Below are 22,535 nucleotides of genomic sequence, written 5' to 3' on the forward strand. Positions count from 1 at the left end.
AACTGCTTAACAACTTTGCTCTTGTGCAGTTGCCACCGCCTCCTCCTCAGACTGCACTCAGGAACCTAGTTTGTTTATATGTAGTATTAGAATTCATATCCTCTTCTGAGTTTGGACTGTGCATGTGTGGTAGACTGAATGCTCCCCTCATTGTTTATATGCTGTAATTGTGCCTGAGCTCCCAGGAACGTTCTACTCAGGAAAGGAAGAGCCAATACGCTGCTCCATGTGCATATAATGTCCAAATTAACTGGATGATCTGGGTGCTAGCCCTGGATCGCCTCAGTGATACTGAAAACAAATGAATTCGGCTGCACTCCACTGCCGGTCCAACAATGTTTATTGAAAACTGTACATGCGACACAAACAATAGTAGCAGACTGAAGTGTTTCACACAGACATTGTGCTTCCTCAAAACCAAAACGTTCTACTCGGACATAATTACAGTGTATGCGCCGTGAGGGGAGGCATGCAAACTCAAAAGAGGATATGAATAAATTTGAGGCGGTGAAGCTTCTGGGTACCAACAACACTTAAGTGATCAGCCATTTCAATTGCAGCTGACCCCGAGGATGGCCTGTTTTAGGAAGTAAAAGAAACTCGGGGCAACAGCAGGATCAGAGGTTATAAATACACCTGTACTCTAAGCATACAAAAATAGAACATATTGTTAATGATAATAAGGGAAACCTTGCAAAAGACTTTTTTAATTTTCAAAAAGTCGTAACACTTTATTACATGATTCTGTTTTTGGTAGGAGTTACCCTATTATACTGGATAATATGTTGGATGTATTTCCTGGCACAGTAGGGCATATCAGTTAGGTTGTACATCAAATATTTTACAGAAGGGGTGTGGCTGGAATGAAGGCGTGTGAGTGGGAGTGAGAGCGGGGTGAGGATGCTCGGGCTCTCTTCTCGTGCTGCCTCCCGCCTCACTTGATCGGGAAATGTCCACTGTCTGTGCGGCCAGCCTCCCCGCTGACTGATGCTGCTGCCTTAGCTTGTCGCCGAGCCTCATAGAGCCAGAGGGGATTGCCGTATACACTGCCTATGCTCTTGAAGGCAGCCGAGTGCTTCCGAAGAAGTTCCCGTTGCCGCCCCGTGCTATCGCGAGATCTTGCTCGGACATCCGAAGGTAGCCCGAGGACAGGTCGGAAGAGGGGAGGACGCCAGCCCGCGCTGACGAGGGACTATCCGACGACCGAGGCTGTGGCTGCTAGTGTTGAGCAGCGAAAAGGTCGGTGTATGCCCTTGTAACACGGCATGGTGTGAGTGGCGTAAAAATCTACGACAGCCCTAGTTGAGACCAGTGGAGCCCCTGAACATCAGCACAGCCTGAGGCATCAGCCCTGGCGAACGGTAACCCAGGGGGGAGAGGTGGAGGTGGGGGACTACGGACACGGTCAGTGATTAAGCACAAGTTAATGACTTTGTACCCCCTGCTTTGCTGAATGTCCTCTCTTTCTTCATCCCCCCCATGGGATTGGTCTATTGGAGCCCTAAGTCAAAGCTGTCTTACCTTATCATCTTGGTTGTCGCATTGATTATAGTGCAGTAGCTATTGCTGCTACATGCCCCGTTTTTCCTCTTTTTTTTTCCCCTATATATCATTTATTATTAGATTTTTCAACAGTGACCCGGTTGATATCTCACTGACTCCACTATGCTTGGCAAAAGAGCCACAGAGGATGTATCACATGGGGAGGGGAACCACAAAACAAGAGCAGCCAAAGAAAAATTAAACCAAGCTTCTGCGGCAGCTAAACTTGAGCGATTTGCCCATGCGACCTCCCCCGCCAGGAAAGGCCACCATCACTTAACAGGGCAAACAAAATCGCAGGGCTCGACTGGAGATAGGAGAAGCAATAGCCATTTGGTTTTAAATTCTGCTACTCCAGTCCCAGGTAGTAACATGAATAATTTACCTCCTGGTGAGAGTGAGACCTCCCATAGCGCTGTGGATCCACCGATACTCCCTGTGATAGGGACCAGTGAGCCCACGCTGCGAGAGATACTGCAGGCAGTGAACGAATGCAAGAACTCTATTTTAGGTCTTGACAGTCAACTAAGTAACATTAAAAACGAATTACACTCTTTGAGTCAATTGCTGAGCAGCACTGTTGGCAGAACGACTGCACTCGAAGAAAGATTAAGCACAGTGGAGGATGAGCTCTTTCCTCTCCAACAAAAAGTAATAGGTTTGGAGAAACAGATTACCATACAGGCATCAAAACTAGATGACATGGATAACAAAAACCGCAGGAATAATGTGCGTTTAATCGGCCTGCCGGAGGGAAGCGAGGGCTCCAATCCTATCACTTTCCTGGAGAACTGGTTTAAGGAACTATTGGAAGACACTCCTTTTTCATCAACTTTTTTCATTGAAAGGGCACATAGAGTCCCCCCTAATTCCCGGCCAGTAGAAAAACGTTGCAGGCCACTAATATTCAAATTTGTTAACTATAATGATCGAATGACTTTGATGCGAAGAATTCGTGAACTAGGAGATATTTTCTATAAAGGATCTAGAGTATCATTTTACCCGGACTTTTCACCAAACTTGCAGAAACAAAGGGCCGAGTTTATCTCTATTAAACAATCTCTGCAAAAATATAAGATAGCTTATGCCCTGTTGTATCCTGCTCGATTGCGAGTGTCTGCCCGGGGTTCAACCTTGTTCTTCAACTCTCCAACAGAGGCTGCAAACTGGTTGGAGGAGCAGAAAGGGTCATTGTAGAATAATTATTTGACAGTGTTTTGCCCCCTAGTGGGAGCTTTTTGAGGGGGGGCGGTTGTGGGGGTTTTTTTTTTTATTTTTATTTTTTTTTTTTGCCTTATTGGATTAGAAATATTGAGTATGAGAATGTTATACGGGGTGCGATCTGTTATTGATGGTTGCTTGGCACGGAGAGGGAGGGGGAGTGAGATGTGGACAGCATATTATTGTCTATGCCCCCTAGGGACGCAACGGACGGGTGTCCTGAGGGCCTCCCCATCCCTCCCCCCCCCCCCCTAATCTGTCTCTCTCCCTTTTTTTATTTTATTTTTTTCTCATCAAGTCTGAATTCACAAATAAGCTGTAAACGAGTGATAATGAATACTATGTTAGTTATGAGCACCTATCACAAGATAGGGAAAGGGGGAGACGGGGATTATAGTAAGGCACGATAAGGACATATATGAGCTTTCTTTACTTTTTTTTTTTTTTTTTTTTCTCTCTCCCTTTTTTTTTTTTTTTTTTGTGTGGATTTCTGAAAGAATGTACTACTAGATAGCTTGAATTCACAAACAGCTGCAAAGTTAATTAATAATGCATGCTACACTACTTATAAATGTTCACTACGAGATGAGGGGAGACGGGGATTATAGTATGGCACAATAATTGAATGCATATTTTACTTTTATCTGTTTCTGGGTGTAATATATGAGTGAGGAGGAGGTTAAATAGATGGTTTAGGTAGGTATTGTTTAATCAGCCAGATTAGGTAGGTGAAATAAGTGACTATATTACATGATCAAAAGACACGACTGTTTAGGATGGGACTGAAGGATCTTGAACGATAGGGTTTTTTTTATCTCTTGGCCCCCCCCCCCCCCCCCTTTTTTTTTTGTTTGTTTTTTCCTTTCCTGTGATTAAAGGGGGATTCATTTATGTCATTATAAGCCATGACACTTAGTTATTGTTCTCCGATCTTGGGAGGCTGGGGCAGCGGGGGGAGGGGGAGTAGAGGGCTTGAGCATCTTCTGGGTGATTTTTGGAGTATGTGGGCCACAATAGAGACCCCTAGGGGATGCTCAAATGGGCAGGGGGGGCGGGGTGGGCAGGGGGGATGGGGGGGGGAACTTCGAGCGCACACTGTGGGTATGGGAGGAGTGGTGGACGTGGGGGAGGGTGGGGGGCCCGTCGTGGGAGGGCGGGTCCCCCTTCCCCCCTCCCCCTGTCCTGGGTCGCTTTAGCAACTATCAAGGTTCATGAGTAGAGTGAGTATTATCTCATGGAATGTGAGAGGGCTGGAGGGCTCCAAGAAGAGAGCGGCAGTTATGCTGGAAACCGAGAGGGGAGGCCCTGGCTTACTTTTTTTTCAAGAGACGCATCTAACCCCTAGCACAGCCTCACAGTTAAATAACCGGAAATTCCAGGCATACTACCACTCCTTCCACACATCATACTCAAGGGGAGTGAGCGTTCTAGTTAGGAGGGGTACGGATTTTCTATGCAAGGAATCTTCCATTGATGAGGAAGGGAGATTTGTTTTCCTATACGGCCAGCTTAGTGGACAACACTGTATCTTAGCCAACATTTATATACCCCCTCCTTTTAAGTTGGAGGTTATGTATAAATTGCTGGCGTTTTGCTTGGATAAGCCAGGAGTTCCGTGGATAGTACTAGGCGATTTCAATGAAACACTAGATAGGAGCATAGATAGATTCCCTAAATCTGGTGGGGTTAGAACAGGGCGACTACAGGGATTTTTATCTGAAATAGGACTGAGCGATCTATGGCGAACGCGACATCCTTACGAGAGGCAGTACTCCTGCTTCTCTAGTACTCATTATACTTTATCAAGACTAGATATGGTCTTTGGGAATAAGGAGGCATCAGAGCTGGTACAGGATATAGAATATGGGGCAAGGGGGGTCTCAGACCATTCCCCCTTGTCCATTATTGTGAGCACGGGTGCTAGAACTGGCCCCGGGGAGTGGAGGATAAACCCCGGCTGGCTGGAGTTAATGGGTAGCCCAAGTCCTCTTCTGGACAAGATTAGGGAATTTCTCCAGATCAACAAGGGTACAGCTGCACCTGGAATGGTCTGGGACTCCCTAAAAGCTTACATTAGAGGCATTTTAATCCAGCAAATTGCATTAATCAAGAGGAAAACTCGAGAGCAGGAGATGACCACAAGAAATGATGTTATCCAGGCAGAGAGAGCATACATAGAAGCCCCATCACCCGATAGGCAGAAGGCATGGTTGGGTACTCAACAAGTTTATAAAATGACACTTTTAAAAAAGGTTGAGAACAGACGTATATTTCAACGGCAGCATTGTTTTGGCGAAGGGGAGAGGGTGGGTCGAGCCCTCTCCCTCTTGGTCCAAACTAATGGTTCTCCCACAGCAGTCCAGGTGATCAAGACGCCAAACGGTGACCTTGTCTCTAGTCCCCCTGCGATCATGAAGGTACTTCATGATTATTATAATAATTTATATAAATCAGCTATGCGGGGCCATGATAAATTAGCTACTGACTTCTTGCATCAACCAGCAATTCCAACATTAGCAGAACAGGACAAAATGAGCCTCGATCTACCACTTACATTGGAGGAGTTAAAAAATGCAGTGGCTGAAATGCCCAATTACAAATCCCCAGGTCCAGACGGGTTGCCAGTAGAAATCTACAAGCGCTACGGCGAAGTGCTACTGCCGGAACTCTTGGAGACATTGAACCATGCATTAGAGACGGGCGAGCTCCCCGTCTCAATGCTGGAGGCTAACATCATTTTGATACCTAAGGAGGGGAAGGATCACCAGGAAGTTTCATCATATAGGCCAATATCCTTGCTGTGCTCTGATATCAAAATATTAGCCAAGGCTCTAGCAACCCGTCTAAATAAATACATCCACAAACTAATACACCCAGACCAGTCGGGCTTTATCCCGGGCAGAGCAACCAGTACCAACATCAGAAGAGTTTTTCTTAATATTCAAACACCCAGAGATAATGATGGGCTGGGAGCTATCCTTGCCTTAGATGCTACTAAGGCCTTTGATAGCCTGGATTGGGGCTATCTATGGGGTGTGTTGGAGAGGTTTGGCTTTGGTCCCCTATTTATCCAATGGATAAAACTACTCTATAATAAGCCTAAGGCAAAAATTAAGATGGGAACTGAATTTTCTGAAGTAATTCAGCTGGAGAGGGGGACAAGACAGGGGTGCCCGTTGTCCCCTCTCTTGTTTGTGCTAGCCATGGAGCCCCTGGCTGTCCTGGCAAGATCAAGCCCGGACATCCAGGGATTCCGACGCGGAGTAGGGGAGGACAAAATTGCCCTATTTGCGGATGACGTCCTGTTTTTTATCAGGGACATCAATTCTACTTTGGAAAGGGTTATGCAGATGATGGGGGAGTTTGGGCAGCAATCCGGTTTGGTAATCAACTGGAGTAAGTCAGCTCTCCTGCCACTGTCTAGCCCTGGGGACCAATTGCCGCTTATAGCGACAGGTCTAGAGGTGGTGCCCAGGTTGAAGTACCTGGGTATCTGGATCTCTGGGGAAGTAAACCAGTATGTCAATGAGAATCTAGTACCACTATTGACGAAACTGAAACAGAAAGTCAATAGTTGGTGTGGCCTTCCTCTCTCCGTGGTGGGGCGCTGCAACCTAATTAAAATGATTTGGCAGCCACAAATACTATATATCCTGCATAATTCCCCAATCTGGATCAACCAGAAGTGGTTCAAAAAAATGGAATCGCTTTTTCGGGATTTGATTTGGAAAAAGGGGCATGCTCGGATTGGGTTGCAGACGTTGCAGCTCCCCGTCGCGAGGGGAGGATTGGCCATACCCCACTTGAGAGCATACTTTTTGGCTGCCCAACTCCAGCATTTAGCAGGGGCAGGGCTCCAAGAGGGTGGGTCCCCAAATCATAAACTGATGATGGTTGGGGCTCCCCATAAGTTACTGGCTGAGGTCCTGGAGGCGAATTCATTTGCCCATAGATGCCCTACTAACGTACTAACGAGGAAGGTATGGCAGATAGTTAAGCAACTCATGGGATACGCGGGGGTAACCGCTTACACCCCTTTATGGTATAACGGAAACCTAGGTGAATTAAACAGCATAGATAGATCTTTGGAATGGGAAAGGCAGGGGATTAATAGGTTGGTCCAACTATATGAGGGAAATGCAATGAAATCCTTCGGAGACCTTAGACAGGAATTTGATATTTCCAACAAATCATTTTACAAATACCTACAGTTGAGGCACGGAATTCAAGCCCAATATGGGTCACTTGATATTGTGAGGACTGAAATCCCCCTGCTCCAGGGACTTATGGATCGAAGGGAAGCGAGGGGCCAGATTTCCAGGATATATATAAAGATTAGGGAAAGGACCCTGAAGGGAGAGGGCCCCGACAAGAGCAGGAGGGGGTGGATAGGAGATGTGGGGCCGATAACCCAGGAACAATGGGAGGAGACCCTGGAACAGGGGAGATTGGTATCTATATCCCCATCACAGAGAGTGTCCCACTTGTTTCTTATACATAGGGTATACTATACTCCCTACAAAATGTGGAAAATGGGTAGAAAACCTAGAGACGATTGCCCCAGATGTGGAGCAACTGGGGATCTCTACCACATGATATGGAAATGTCCAAAACTATATAGGTATTGGATGGGAATAGTACTTAGAATAAACAGGATTTTCAAGACCTCCCTGAAACCAGAGGCCAGGATTTGTCTACTGGGGATCTTTGAGGAGGCTAGAATTCCCCCTTTAGCCAAATTGGCTGTTCTAAGGTGTTTTTATCAGGCTAGGAGGTTGATAGCAATAAACTGGCAAGCTAAAAATCCTCCTGTATTTGAACAATGGGTTAATGCAATTAACTCTACAATCTGGTGTGAAAGAACAATGTTTATAAAACAAAGCAACATCAAAAAATTTGGGGCACTATGGAACCCGTGGCTGAGTGATATGGGTTACCCCCTGGGTGAAGTTGCTGAGGGGGGCCCCGGTAGTTGCCTGGCAGACTAGTGGCGGGGGGCCTCCCCCCCCCCCCCCCCCCCCGGGCGGGCCTCTTCATGGGGTGCCCTCGGGGGGGGATGGGGGGGTCCCTTTGTTTGCACTTTGTTTTTCTTTTTTGTTTTTTTTCTTTCCCTTGTCTATTTCCCTATATTGCTGGGCGTTCATCACCACCCAACCAGCCAACCATGTTTTGCGTGGCTGGTATTAACAGTGTGCGCTCGAAGAGGGGGGGCGGGTTAGGGGAAAAAGTGTATGGCGAGCCTGTGCCAGCGTGAGGGTTGTGAACAGCTTCGCCATTGTTTTATACATGTATGTAATGAAGATATTTGTGATTTGTGGAAACTATTGTTAAATTGTTAATTTGTGTTTAAAATTTTTTTCAATAAAAAGGAATTGGTCAGAAATATTTTACAGAAAACACATACCCTGGTTTCAAAGAACTTCTCCAAGACCTGCAGCTCCTCTGGCTTCCACTGCCCGGCATTCTCCGGGGTTACTTTCAGCTGTAATGTCTGATTTGTAGTGGGGTTAAGAGCAACTCTGCATTTTAGAACATCAGTTTTGAACATGATTACCCCAGGTTCATTGGAGTTTATGAGTTGAAGCTGGAAGAATAAATTCACATTTAACCATATTTGAAAAACTAAATGCAAAAATAATGAATTCGACACAAACCAAAACACCTTTCAATTACAAACAGTAAAGCTGTCCACATCGTATACAATTTTCTTGTTTAATTTCCGTTAGATTTACCTTCAACTATGTAGTGCAAGGGCCTGCCTGACTGCATACAAATTGAAAGTGTTTAGATTTACCACAAACAGAGTATGAGGTCAAACCTAATGGAAAATTGAAGAAAATTGTATAATGTATAGCCAGCAGAATGCATCCCTGTTATACCCATTACTTAACTAATATTCAGATATAGTAGTATATAAAGTCAAAGATGCAAAACAAAGAGCTTGTTACCATCAAGAGTGAATAGTGTGTGTGTTTTTGTGTGTGAGTGCACCTGGACCATAAGATAACCACAAGATAACTGGATTATTTATATAAAGGATCAGTTCAAACCTGTGTGGTTCACTTTATAAAGCACACCCAAACTACTCTATGCAGGAATTAGGGTGTGCAGTGTCAGCGTGCAGTAGTAGCCATCTTCCAAGGACTAACCACGGTTAATCACACAGATTTGAATGAGCCCTAGGTATGTGACAAACTTTAGATTAGATTACACTAAATGCTGTACGTACAGTCTCCTGTTGGATTATCCTTTGAAGATGCCGCCTCATGTTAACTGATCCAAGGAACCTTTCAAGAGGAGAACACAGGTAGCTTCCTGCCAAAGCTGGTGCTAACCCAGGAGTAGGAGAAGGCAGGAGTAAGACGTGCAAGGCACTGTGAGTGAGGATGGTGGGGATAGATGCAGCCCATGATCGCTGAGGTAGCTTGCGAGGTGGAGGCATGTTTGTTGGCATTGACTGAGAGCCTTAAGAATAAAAATAAATATATATTTAGTAACTTGTGGAAGATGCATATAGGAACTAATCATTAAAATATAATATTTGGAATGATCTGCAAGGCTTTCCAGAAAAAAGCAAAAGTAAATCACCAGTAGCATGCAATATACACAAAATGCTGAGACAACAGTCCACGAGTTGATATTTAGAGCAACAAAACAGACAAGGGTATTTCTAGCTCTAGATAAACTCCCCATGCTGACAATGATCACAGAGGAATTATTTTTCGTTGGTTGTGTTTAGATGCCAATTTTACATGAAAGAAAGGGGGTATTTAAAAAGGGTATAGCCAACTAAAAGTGATTTTCAGTTGAGGCTTTTTCATATCCCTTGGTGATTCAAGTGCTATGAACTGCAACTAAAGGTCTATCAACATACCCAGTCTGTAGTGGCAAATGGCTTTGGAGGAAGCCTGAAACTTGAGTAGTGTGGGGTAACAAAGCTGGGAACACTGGCCTGGAGATAATGAATTGCCCCAAAATATTTTTTTTAAAAAGCCAGTAAATCATTAGGTCACCCAGGCCCACCCCAGTATACAACTGCTATATGAAGACAACTACAAATCCCACTGAATGGCAACCATTATTCTTGCTCATCTTTTTTACGATCTTAATCTGTGATCAACGTCTTATCTGAGCTGTAACTTACAATATAAATGGCGTAAGCTTGTAGAAGTTTTAAGATAAGCTAGCATTCAGACTGAAATTTTGTGAAAAGCATTATACATTTGTAGCTGATCTTGTGACGAGAAGCTCTAGAAGAGCAATGAGCTAGAATTACTAAATGAGAGCATGATTGGAACCACAACATACTTGTTCCAGCTCGAGGGGAGTGAGACACATCAGGGACAGGAGAGTGAAGAGATGGATTTGCTGGTGACATTCCAGGCATGCGAGCTGCTGGAGAAGGACCAGACACTTGAGGAGACCCTGGCCAATTGCCTGCACGTTGGCTGGGTGACATCATGGTGTACGGAGAACTAGGGTCTAATGTACCTGTGCAGGTTGTAAAATGAGATTTTATCATGACATCATTTCCACTGCTATGATTGGATTTATAGGGATATTATACTGATAAAAATAAACAGCATGGCTATAACCAAAATTATGTTATTCAGGGAGATGCAGATTAAGATTTAATAAACAATCACAACAAAAACTGATAAAATATTAGAATGTGTAAAATGAGCAAAAAAATAGAATAATAGTTGCGTTTCTGCTACTGGATGGTAACTACAGATCTATTTTGACAAACACTGCTTCCAAAAGTTCAAACTAAATTGTTCCAATTTTGTAGACAGACATACCAGTGGGCATGCAGGCACAATCCAAATGACCTGAGGCTTCTGCCAAGTAGTGAAATAAACATGTTATGTTAAGCGCTGCAGAGGATACATATTTATGTAAATAAAGGGAGGTAGAGATGAGGCACAGACAAATACCTCAAGGAGTTATTTTAGGGGAAAGAACAGCAATAAACCTGTTGTGTATTAAGTTCATAACCGAGAGGCTCTAGCTCTACAACTCACAACTGGTGAGAATACTAAGGGAAAAAAATTTTTTCGGACCAATTATCTTAGATGGAAAAGGGAACCTCTTCCTCATTATTTCCTTATAAAGCACATGTCATTTAAAATCTCTTTTTTTGCATGTACTGATATAACTTATGCAGTTTTCACTGTAATCCTTCCATTAGCACTTGATCTACATCATTCTGAATACATTCTATTTAGTTAAAACCAATCTGTATGTAGAAATGAAAATTAAATTTGTAGCTTTCGTTTAGTGGTGACAAAGTACCAATGTTTATTCTTTGCCGAGTAGTAATGTCCTGCAAGTCAGCCGACATACTTTTAATGAATGACAGAATTACCAAAAAACTTGTAACTTGAAAACATCTGCAATTCTTCACCTATCACCTATACTGGCAACATATGGGCAGATCAGGATGTTGAATTACAGTTAGATAAATACATACCTGTACATGCATACATAGCTGATTTCCTGACAAGGCTTCTAACAACCCTACGCTGGGACAAATGCTCAGTGGTACATTTTAATATTCTAATTCCACTAACTGATTACATTTTGCAAGCGCCCATAAAGGGCAGATTCTCATTGAACAATCTTGACCAAACAAACAATCTCATTGAAACAATCTTGAGCCTGTTTAACCACTTGCTTACTGGGCACTTAAACACCCTTCCTGCCCAGACCAATTTTCAGCTTTCGGTGCTCTCACACTTTGAATGACAATTACTCAGTCATGCAACACTGTACCCAAATGAATTTTTTGTCCTTTTTTTTCCCACAAATAGAGCTTTCTTTTGGTGGTATTTGATCACCTCTGGGGTTTTTATTTTTTGCGCTATAAATGAAAAAAGACCGAAAATTTTGAAAAAAAAACGCATATTTCTTTGTTTCTGTGACAGAATTATGCAAATTATTAATTTTTCTTCATAAATTTTGGCCACAATTTATACTGCTACATATCTTTGGTAAAAATAACCCAAATTAGTGGATATTATTTGGTCTTTGTGAAAGTTAGAGAGTCTACAAGCTGTGGTGCGAATCGCACAAAATTGATCACATCTGATGTACTGGTGGCCTATCTCGCTTCTTGTGACCCGAACAAGTCAGGAAAGTACAAACACCCCCCAAATGACCCCTTTTTGGAAAGTAGACATTCCAAGGTATTTAGTAAGAGGCATGGTGAGCTTTTTGATGTTGTCATTTTTTTCCCACAATTCTTTGCAAAATGAAGATTTTTCATTTTCTTTATTTTTCTCCACAAAATTGTCATTGTAATAGGTTAATTCTCTCACGTGGAATGTGTATACCACAAATGACACCCCCCAAAAAATTCTGCTACTCCTCCTGAGTATTACAATACCACATGTGTGGGACTTTTTCACAGCCTGGCCACATAGAGAGGCCCAACATGCAGGGAGCGCCATCACGTGTTCTAGAAGCATAAATTACACATCTAACTTGTTGACTATTTATTACACTTTTGAAGCACCAGGACAATGACACGTGACACTGATGACAGATGGCACTGATACGTGGCAATGATGACACTTATACGTGGCACTGATGACACGTGGCACTGATGACAGATGACACTAATATGTGGCACTGATGACACGTGGCACTGATGACACGTGGCACTAATACGTGGCACTAATATGTGGCACTGATGACACGTGGCACTAATACGTGGCACTGATGACATGTGGCACTAATACGTGGCACTAATACGTGCCACCGGTGACAGATGGCACTAATACGTGGCACCAATGACGCGTGACACTGATGACAGATGGCACTGATAAGTGGCATTGATGACACGTGACACTGACAACAGATGGCACGTGACACTGACAGGTGGCACTGATGACAAATGGCACTGATGACAGATGGCACTAATACGTGGCACTGATGACAGATGGCACTATGTGGCACTAATAACACGTGGCACTGATGACAGATGCCACTTATACGTGGCACTGATGACAGATGGCACTGGGGACAAATGGCACTGACAACAGGTGGCACTGGGGACAGATAGCACTGCGGGCAGGTGGCACTGGGGTGGGGTGGATTGCACTGGGGTGGATGGCACTGGGGCGGATGGCACTGGGGCAGGATGGCACTGGGGCAGGATGGCACTGGGGGGGGCATGGCACTGGGGGGGGTGGCACTGGGGGAGGATGGCTCTGGGGGAGGATGGCACTTTTTTTTAAACTTTTTTTTTTTTTTTTTTTCTTTTGTACACTGACGGCTGCTGCAGCCGTTCTTCTCTCCCCTCTCACACGCTGTCTGGGTGAGGAGGGAGAGCGGCGCTGAGAGATGATCTCATATGTTTACATATGAGATCATCTCCCATTGGACACGCCGATCACGCTGTAAACGGCCGCTGTGATTGGCCGTTTACAGCGATCTGTGTTTGCCTGTCCCCGGGGGACACGGCAAACACAGAACTTCCGCGATGCGCGCCCGCGGCGGCGCGCATTGCGGAAGTAAACACCAGGCCGTCCAGGGACGGCCAGGCGAGGGAAGCCGCCCGCCCTAAGGCCGTCATTCGGCTATAGGGCGGGCAGGAAGCGGTTAACAATAAAAAACAAATCATCCTACACATAATGTTTCAGGCAATACAGTAGAAATCTGTAGCAAAAAAAATAAACTACATTTAAAATCCAACTCATACCCTCACATGTGAAACTCTAAAAAAAAAAAAACACTGAAATAAGACTGTGTGAAATTTAAATGCCATTACCTACCTTCATACCCTTATCCTGCAAATTTCACCAATCACTTCTGCCACCAATTCCCTCTTCCTACTAAACAGGAAGGGGAAACTTGAGAATGACAGGAAGACACATGCTTACTTATAGCCAGAATGCAGAAAAATTGGACTTTTCCTTTAAGGATCTCATCTATAGCATTAACTTGGATAGGGATGAGCTTAAAAGTGTTTTGAGTGAGCACACTAGGAAGCAGTCAGTGTACTGAGCCAATCATAAGTGGCCAAGGCATTCCTCACCCAGCAGCCACATGTATACATGCCCATTGTATACATGTGGCCGTAGGGCCAGGAATGCCCCAGTCGCAAGGGGACTGGCTCAGTACAGGGCACAGCTTCCTGGCGAGTGGTTCACTCAGGTGGATCTGGACTAGGATCTAAACATTAAAGCTGGATTTTCCATCTTCAGCCCATTTTTATGAAAAACCCTTTAATGAAGCTACAAATATGACCCAGCAGGGGCATTGTAGTCAATTATGGGACCCCCCCAAAAAAATAGACTGTTGTGATGGGGCAATGTCTTATAGACTTTACGCTTTGTTTCTCAGTCATTAACCGTTTAAGGACCGGCCACCGTTTTGACGGCAGCACAGTGGCTCTCCTGCGCGACTTGCTGTAGGTGTACGGCGGCTCGCGCAGGCTCAGTTGCAGGGGAGTGGGGAGATGCCTAGGTAAACAAGGCATTTCCTTGTTTTGACAGGTGACATGACAGGGATCCACTGTTCCCAATGGTCTGATACCGTGATCTCTATTATGTCCTAGAAAGCCCACCCCCCTCCAACAGTTAGATACACTCATAGGGAACACAGTTAACCGCTTCCAGTGACATTTATACAGTAATCAGTGACTATTTTTTGCTTTGATCACTGTAAAATGTCAATGGTCCCAAAAAGTGTCAAAAGTGTTCGATCTGTCCGCGGCAATGTCGCAGTATCTGGAAAAAATCGATGATCACCGCCATTACTAGTATAAAAATAAATAAAAATTCCATAAATCTATTCCCTATTTCGTAGACGATATAAATTTTTTGTGCAAACCAATCAAATGCTTATTGCGATTTGTTTTACCAAAAATATTTAGAAGAATACATATTGGCCTAAACTGATGAAGAAATTTGTTTTTAAAAAAATAAACGTGGGATATTTACTATAGAAAAAAGTAAAAAAATTATTTTTTTCAAAATGGTCGTTCTTTTTGTCTTTATAGCGCAAAAATCTAAACTGCAGAGGTGATCAAATACCACCAAAAGAAATCTCTATTTGTGGGGAAAAAAAGGGACGTCAATTTTGTTTGGGTATAAAGTTGCACGATCGCGCAATTTTCAATTAAAGCGACGCAGTGCCGAATCGCAAAAACTGCTTTGGCCAGTAAGGGGGTAAAACCTTCCGGGCCTGAAGTGGTTAAGTCGGAACAGCTTTTTTTTAAGGTGATATAGAGGCAGAAGATGAATGGATTAACAGGAAAAAAAGTCAACCGATATATTGCTTTAGGAAATAGTGATTCACCCCCCCCCCCACCCCCCCCGTTTTTAAAAATCAAGCCCTTAGTATCTACTACTTACCACAGGTGTAACGAATTGCTGAAGACAATTGTAGTACGTAATTGTAGTACCCAAACTAAAACACTATCATTGTTTACATTTTTTTTTTTAAATGAATATCACGGCAACTTAGTGGCACCTGCACATTTCTTCAATGGCCAAGAGATGGCCCACCCCTTTGGTCTCCCACTTTTCTATCTTTCACCAAAATGAGTGACCATAATAGTAAAAGGTCATGGGGTGGGCCAGATTGCAAAATTGTAAGCATTTTACAAACTTTCAGAAGCGGCACAGTGTATGTACTTAAATTCTTGTTCAAGTCAAGCAAAGCCACCAAATTAAAAGTAAAGTATTCCAAATACTCTACATTACACATAAGAGTCCTGAATAGTACCTTTCTTTTTGAGGAACAAAAGGCACTATGTTTTCCGATATGAGATTAATCTAATATAAATATCTCAGTGGTATACAGCGTACGTGCAACTTTTGAGATTTTACAAACATTGCATTTCCACTCTTATTGTGAAAGGTGAGACTGTTCCACAGTATATTATTTAACCGTGTAGAAAAAAACATCTTAAGCAGGTACTCACCATGAGGACTAGCAAAATTAGATGATGGAACCATTGAAATCCCAATAGAAGAAGGAGACTGAGTGGGGCCAAAAGATGCAGGAGAAGGTGCTCTGAGGGCACCACTAGGAGAACTCTGCAAGTTTCCTGGAGAAGGAAAATCAGAGTAAGACTTACCAGTGGCAAGTGTTCCCAGGAGACTTTTAGGACAGTACATGAGTGTCGTTCTACCCACCAGAACAAGAAAATAAAACCAAACAGAAGCTTGGGAAGATCCCTGCAGAAGCCAGCAAGCAGTAGTAAATAACCACTGTGGTACACATACAGCAGCGAGAAAAAATACAGCAAAAAGGGTCAAACTCTGATTTCCCCCAGTTTTGAGAAACAAACCGTCCCCTTTGTCTGAGGGCAAAGAGACTATGGGGACAGTTTGTTTTGCGAAACATATATCCAATCATCCCTTGTGAAGGAAGATAAGCAGGTGGAGTTCCAAGTGGCGATTCTCTGAAGAGATTGTTTATACTACCGGTGGCTTTGGCGTTTCCTTCCCACTGGTGGTGGTTCATCCTCCCACAGTGGCTGAGCCCAAATACCTTAATCTTCCCACAGTATAGACTCCTTCCCACAGTAATAATTCCTACCACTCTCCTATAAATACAAAGAATTACCGCTCTAAGGTAATGACTTCTCCCAAAACAGCTGTCTCCAAAGTCCCACAGGGTGCTGGCTCTGTTTGCAACAGGAACTGAAGTAGAAAAGAGGTAACTGGATAGCCGCACTCATAGCTATGACTAAGCACCGTGTTCGGTGTGAAACATGCCAGCGGCTGTGCAGTTAGTCTGTTTACCAGCCTAGATGCTATGATTTTAATTACATTTTTGAAATAAAGTTAAAAAATTCAGAGTGCGGCTATCCAGTTACATCTTTTCTATCACTCTCCTATACTTGTGAGTGTATACATTTGGTTTTTAACCATTTGGACTAAAGGAAATGAATACAGCATGAAGCTGCTTGGCACCCCTTTTTCTTTTTAACATCTATGACTGTTCCACTAAGAGGTAGCTTTGAGAACCAGGTTACATTTGGCCACGAGGAAGCTATAGAATAACAGGCCCTTTCAGGTTACAAATTCCCAAACACCAAAAACAGAAGCTGGAAAGAGGGAAATGCACAGTATAGCAGGAAATTCTAGTGTCTGTGATAGATCTCTTACATTCAGAGAAAAAAAGGCTTCACCCTTTAATATACTTGTATATTCTTGTATTTGGTAGACTGGGTAAACGATATTAGGTTTAGGATCTGGTAGAATTTCTACGCCACATAAATAATGCAATAGAAAACAAAAATCCCTGTTTCTTTTTTAAGAATCAGAAGGATAATCTTCTAGATCAGCATCTCTCAACCGTTAAAATAACTTCCTGGTCTCAGGGAACCCCTGTCAACTACCTTATTTACAGCTTACTGTACATTAGTGCAAGGGTCACTGGAAAGAATGCTCCTTACTAGGGCTGCAACTAACCATTATTTTCATAATCGATTAGTTGGCCGACTATTGTTTCGATTAATCAGTTAATAACCTTTAGAGAAAAAAAAATAATAATTTTGCTGCGATTTGAATTTTTACATTTTTTTTGGCCATTTTTTTGTTGGGCAGATAAAAAAAAAAAAAAAAAAAAACACACAAATTGTGTTATTACATTCTTTTCTGCAGCTTCTCCATTGAGGTATTTGAACCAAAAAAAAAAAAATAGCACCATTTTGCGTTAAAAAAAATTCCTAGTCTTTTGCAAATACACAGCAGCTGAAAAAATCATGGATGTGAACATGTCCCATAGGAAACCATGTCAATGAACTATAGTGTGTTTCTGCACAAAGCACCAAAAAACAGAGGTGTGACCCAGGCCTGAGATGTTTAGTAACATAATGGGGTTAAAAAACTAAAATTAGTACAAAAAGAACAAATAATCGCTACTGTAAGGGGTTTATTTTTTTTACTATGGGACAGCGAAAGTAATATTTACAGTAGCGATTTGCTCTTTTTGTACTACAAAGGGCCATTTTTTTTTTAACCCCATTATGTTAGTGGCCGATTAATTGATTATGAAAATAGTAAGAGATTAATTTCATAATCGATTAGTTGTTGATTAATCAATTAGTTGTTTCGGTCCAATTCCTTACGTCTGGGGAAAGAAACCTTCCATTCCAGATAGCTAAAAAGATTGTTTTCAGTCGTTACCCACCTGAGAATCACATATTGCTCAAGGAACCCCTTGCATCCTCTAGAGCAGGGATATGCAATTAGTGGACCTCCAGCTGTTCCAGAACTACAAGTTCCATGAGGCATAGCAAGACTCTGACAGCCACAATCATGATACCCAGAGGCCAAAGCATGATGTGACTTGTAGTTTTGCAACAGCTGGAGGTCCGCCAATTGCATATCCCCGCTCTAGAGGAACCTTGGTTGAGAAAGGCTGTTCTAGATGTTCCATTTCACAAGGAGTGCAGTAAAACTGGTCATACATTTTACAATTTTCTTGTTCAATTTCCCTTAGATTTACCTTAAACTGTGTGCAAGGGCCTGCCAGACTGCATACAAATTGAAAGTGTTCAGGTTTGCCCTGGTATTATATCGTTTTGGTAAATCTAAAAGGAAAGTCGTATAAAAGTATGGCCAGCCTAAGAGAGCAAGCTTTGTTAGGGCTCTTGGAGGGTCTGTATCAAATAAATCAGAAAGGCAGAAGACCCAAAAATGTCAGAATGTATAACTGATGCATCAGTCCCAGCATACATTTACAAGGGGTGGTCTTTTGCCACTGCGGTAGAAAGGACTTTATTTTGGCCCTCTTGGTTGGAGAATCATTTTGTAAAGCTTTGTTTCTTTTAAGGGGGTTGTAAAGGTTTAATTGAAGAAAAAAAAAAAAAAAAAACGATCATACTTACCTCCACTGTGCAGTTCGTTTTGCACAGAGTGGCCCTGATCCTTGCCGTCTGGGGTCCCTCAGTGGCCGTCTCGGCTCCTCCCCGCAAGAGCTAACCCCCCTCTGGGAAGCACTCTCCAAGCGCCACCAAGTGTATCACTCGGCCCCACCCCTGGTGCGGCGCATCACTGATTTGATTGACAGCAGCTGGAGCCAATGGCTGCGCTGCTATCAATCATCCAATGAAGAGCCCACAGGAGCCAAGAGCTGAGGGAAAGCAGCGCGGGATCGCGCGCACAGAGATTCAGGCCTCAGCTAAGTAAAACAGGGGCTGGGGGGGCGGAGAGTGTAAGGTGTTTTTTCAACTTAATGCATAGGATGCATTAAAGTGAAAATACATGAAGCTTTACAACCCCTTTAAAGCTTCCAACCTGGGTCCAAACAGGTTTTCTGAAATATGCATACTACAGAACCTGACACTGAAAGAAAGGGTTCTCTGGCCATGGTTTTAGTTATAAGGTCTGCTGTGCCTAATTTACCAAAGCTAATGATCTAGCTTGCCTGTGGACAGGGTCTATAGATGCAGTCATAATAAAGCCTGCAGCAGCCTTGAAGTAGCAATAAAATAAAAGCAAAAATGTATTATATTGTAGCTAACCAAATATTAGATTTGATGGCTGTATTCATTTTCCATGAGCTTTCTTTTCACCTGGTAATTCAGCCAGTAAGTCTGTTATTTTTCAACAGAACAAGCTGTCCTGAAGATGTAGCAGTCAGGGGGTCGAGACAAACCATTTAATACCCACAGTGGTGCTTACAATTATCAGCATTTATTCATGTAAAACCCAAAAGGGGAAAAAAAATGTTTGCTGTAAATTAGTTGAAGTTTGGGTTCAACTTGTTAGTGTATCTAAATCTGCTAACGCATCTAACACTATCCTCCCCCCAGATTGACAGAAAAATGAATGCAGCCATAATATGGAGTTGGAAGTTCCACTCAAAAATTGAACTTCCGCTTTAAGGGAAGATGACCCCCTGACATGCCACATTTGGCATGTCATTTTTGGGGGGGGGGGGGGGGTAGGCGTAGCGCATACCCTCTTTTTAGGGGCATCCAGCTTCCACTTCCTCCCGGGGCGCCACAGAGCCAGAAGGAAGTTCACCTCTCCCTCCATGCAATCTTCTGGGACATGTTACAAGTCCCAGAAGATTGATTGGCCAATCACACCCTGCAGTGCGGCGAGGAGGTGGGGAGGAGCTTCGTACGCCCACATCGCTGGGCCGCGTGACAGGCTTGTGTCTAATTATTAAAAGTCAACAGCTGACTTTTATATGGGTGGAACTCCTCTTTAACCACTTAGTGCCGGGTGGACGTCCTGGGACGGCCTCGACTTTCCGGGGTTATATCTGAATGATGCCTGAGCCTACAGACATCATTCAGATATCGGCATTTTCAGCCGGCGATTCCCTGCACCATAAGAATGATCATTGCAGCTGTTCCGCTGCTTGATTGTTCTTATGGGCAGCAGGAGAGGATGTCCACCCCCCCCCCCCTGCCACCCTCCAGTGCTTCTACCGACTCGCCGCTTCCATCAGTGAGTCGGACAAAGGATCTGCCGGCCCATGGATAATGAACAGAGATTTCCGGCGAACCAGATGGTCGCCGGAGTCTCTATGAACGTTCGGAGGCCGGGCTCGATGTTACAACATCACACCCGGCCTCTGCATTCAAATAACAGTGCCGCCTCAGCTGGGAAGCTGTGATCGTTTTTTTTTGTTTGTTTTTAGGCTTCCCAGCCTAGAGGTGAGATGTGGGGTCTTATTGACCCCATATCTCACTGTAAATAGGTCCGATTATGCCATATTTCTATTACAAGGGATGTTTACATTCCTTGTAATAGGAATAAAAGTAATCAAATAGTTTTTTTTCTTTTTTTTTTTAAGTGTCAAACTAAAAAAATAAAAGTAAAATTAACAATAAAAAAAAAAAAAAAAAAAAATGTAAAGCGCCCCTGTCCCCGTGAGCTCGTACGCAGAAGCGAACGCATACATAAGTCCCGCCCACATATGAAAACGGTGTGCAAACCCCACATGTGAGGTATCGCCGCAAATGTTAGAACGAGAGCAATAATTCTAGCCCTAGACCTCCTCTGTAATGCAAAATATGTAACCAGTAAAATAAAAATAAAAGCATCGCCTATGGGGATTTTTAAATACCAAAGTTTGGCGCCATTCCACGAGTGCGTGCAATTTTGAAGTGTGACATGTTGGGCATTGTTTTTTAAAGCATCAAACTGTTTTTTTTTCTGTAAAAAACATGTTTGACAAATTGCTGCGCAAATACCGTGTGAGATAAAAAGTTGCAACAACCGCCATTGCGTTCTCTAGGGTCTTTGCTAAAAGAACATATATAATGTTTGGGGGTTCTATGTAATTTTCTAGCAAAAAAATTATGAATTTTACATGTAGGAGAGAAATGTCAGAATTGGCATGGGCGCAAAGTGGTTAAGGAAATTTAGTGAAAAGCCAGAGTCTGAGAACTTTATGCCACAGATGTCTTCTGGGGGGGGGGGGGGGCATTATTTTTTTTTTAGGTTTGTGAAATTAAGATTTATTCTTTGAGAACCCTGTTCCCCAGGAGAATCTAACCCGTATATATGCAAGCTTTTGCATAGCATCACTGTAATAGCTTTCAGGAGATCCATCTTATTTACCCCCTTCTTGCCTAAACCCATTTCTGACATTTGTTGCTTACAAGTTCAAATCTGTATTCTTTGCTAGAAAACTACTTAGAACCCCCAAACGTTGTATATGAATGAACGGTTACCAGGTTAGCGTTAGAGGAAGTATTTTGCTAGGATTATTGCTCTCACTCTGACGATTGCAGCGATACAATTTGACTACGTAATGCGTTTGTCACTTTAAAGTGGAGTTCTGGCCCAAATATGACTTTTAAGATAGACACCCCTAGAATACTCATGCCTCGTGCAATGTAACAAAGGTCTGCTGTAAATTATGCTCAGTTTTCTATCTGTGCAGCATTGTTTTCTTAATTTGTTAAGTTTCTTCACAGCGCGGCCATGTCCAATGTGGGCATCTGAAACTACAAAGCTTCCTTGATTCGGTGCATGCTGCCGATCTTGCGCATGTGCAATGTGGTGCAATTTTGGCCAGCTTGGCATGGCACAGCTGGCCAAGAATTTCTATAGATGCCATGTCAAGCTGACCAAGATCTCCCAGGAGTCAATACAAAACCAAAAATGACGGCTGCAGCCACGGCCCCCTAGAGGAGAAAGTGAACTTACATATAGGCAAGTGAAAAATGTGCGTGGGGGGGAATATGTAACTCCGCTTTAAAAAAAAAAAAAAAAGGAAAAAAAAAATTCTGATCATACCGTCACAAGGAATGTAATAAGTGGTGACAAGTACTCTTTATGGAGGGATTCGGGAGGGGGGTCCCTCTTTTGCACTTTAAAGTATTTAGATCTCCAAAAACGGCAATTCTGAATACTGTAATTTTTTTTTAAAGCAGCACCATTGGCAGCCAAGTAAACCCAAAGTGACGTTGCTTCCATGTGTTGACATAGGAGACTGGCACAAAGCTGTTTCCAGCTTTGTTTCAGTCTCACTCTAGGCGGCGCAATTGCCAGATCGGTGAAAGGCAGCCGGCGGGGACGTCAAACCCCCTCTCCCCCCGCTCCTTTAGGATAACAGCCGAGTGGCTTTTAGCCGCAACGGTTGTTATCCCTAAAGAGCCAACGCCCTTTCCTCTACCAGAATACCACAGCTAAACTCTTAAGGGGGATGCAGACACCAAACAGTACTGGCCTCCTCCAAGCACTTAAAATGGAATAAGTCTAGGTACAAGGAGGACATTCTAGGGGTCAAAGACACAGCGTTCCCTCAGAAACAGAAAGCAGAAATAGAGAACAGCACACATT

General features: G+C 43.3%; 1 protein-coding gene across 4 annotated transcripts in view; it reads right to left on the bottom strand.

Moving 5' to 3' along the window:
• The window catches only part of MED14 (mediator complex subunit 14), a 94,100-nt gene that overhangs the window by 10,822 nt on the left and 60,743 nt on the right, over positions 1-22,535 (bottom strand). Inside the window, exons 24-27 of one of the 4 annotated variants that reach the window (XM_077480879.1) lie at positions 15,698-15,823; positions 10,072-10,254; positions 8,993-9,228; positions 8,168-8,347 (exon numbers count right to left, since the gene is read on the bottom strand). In XM_077480879.1, the coding sequence (XP_077337005.1) occupies positions 8,168-8,347; positions 8,993-9,228; positions 10,072-10,254; positions 15,698-15,823 (725 nt within the window). The remainder of the gene's footprint in view (positions 1-8,167; positions 8,348-8,992; positions 9,229-10,071; positions 10,255-15,697; positions 15,824-22,535) is intronic. The other 3 variants (XM_077480881.1, XM_077480880.1, XM_077480882.1) reach the window with 3 other exon arrangements.

This window comes from Lithobates pipiens, unplaced genomic scaffold (genome assembly GCF_037356315.1).
Source record: "Lithobates pipiens isolate NorthernLeopardFrog02 unplaced genomic scaffold, aLitPip1_a1.2 Scaffold_16, whole genome shotgun sequence".
Classification (NCBI taxonomy): Eukaryota; Metazoa; Chordata; class Amphibia; order Anura; family Ranidae; genus Lithobates; species Lithobates pipiens.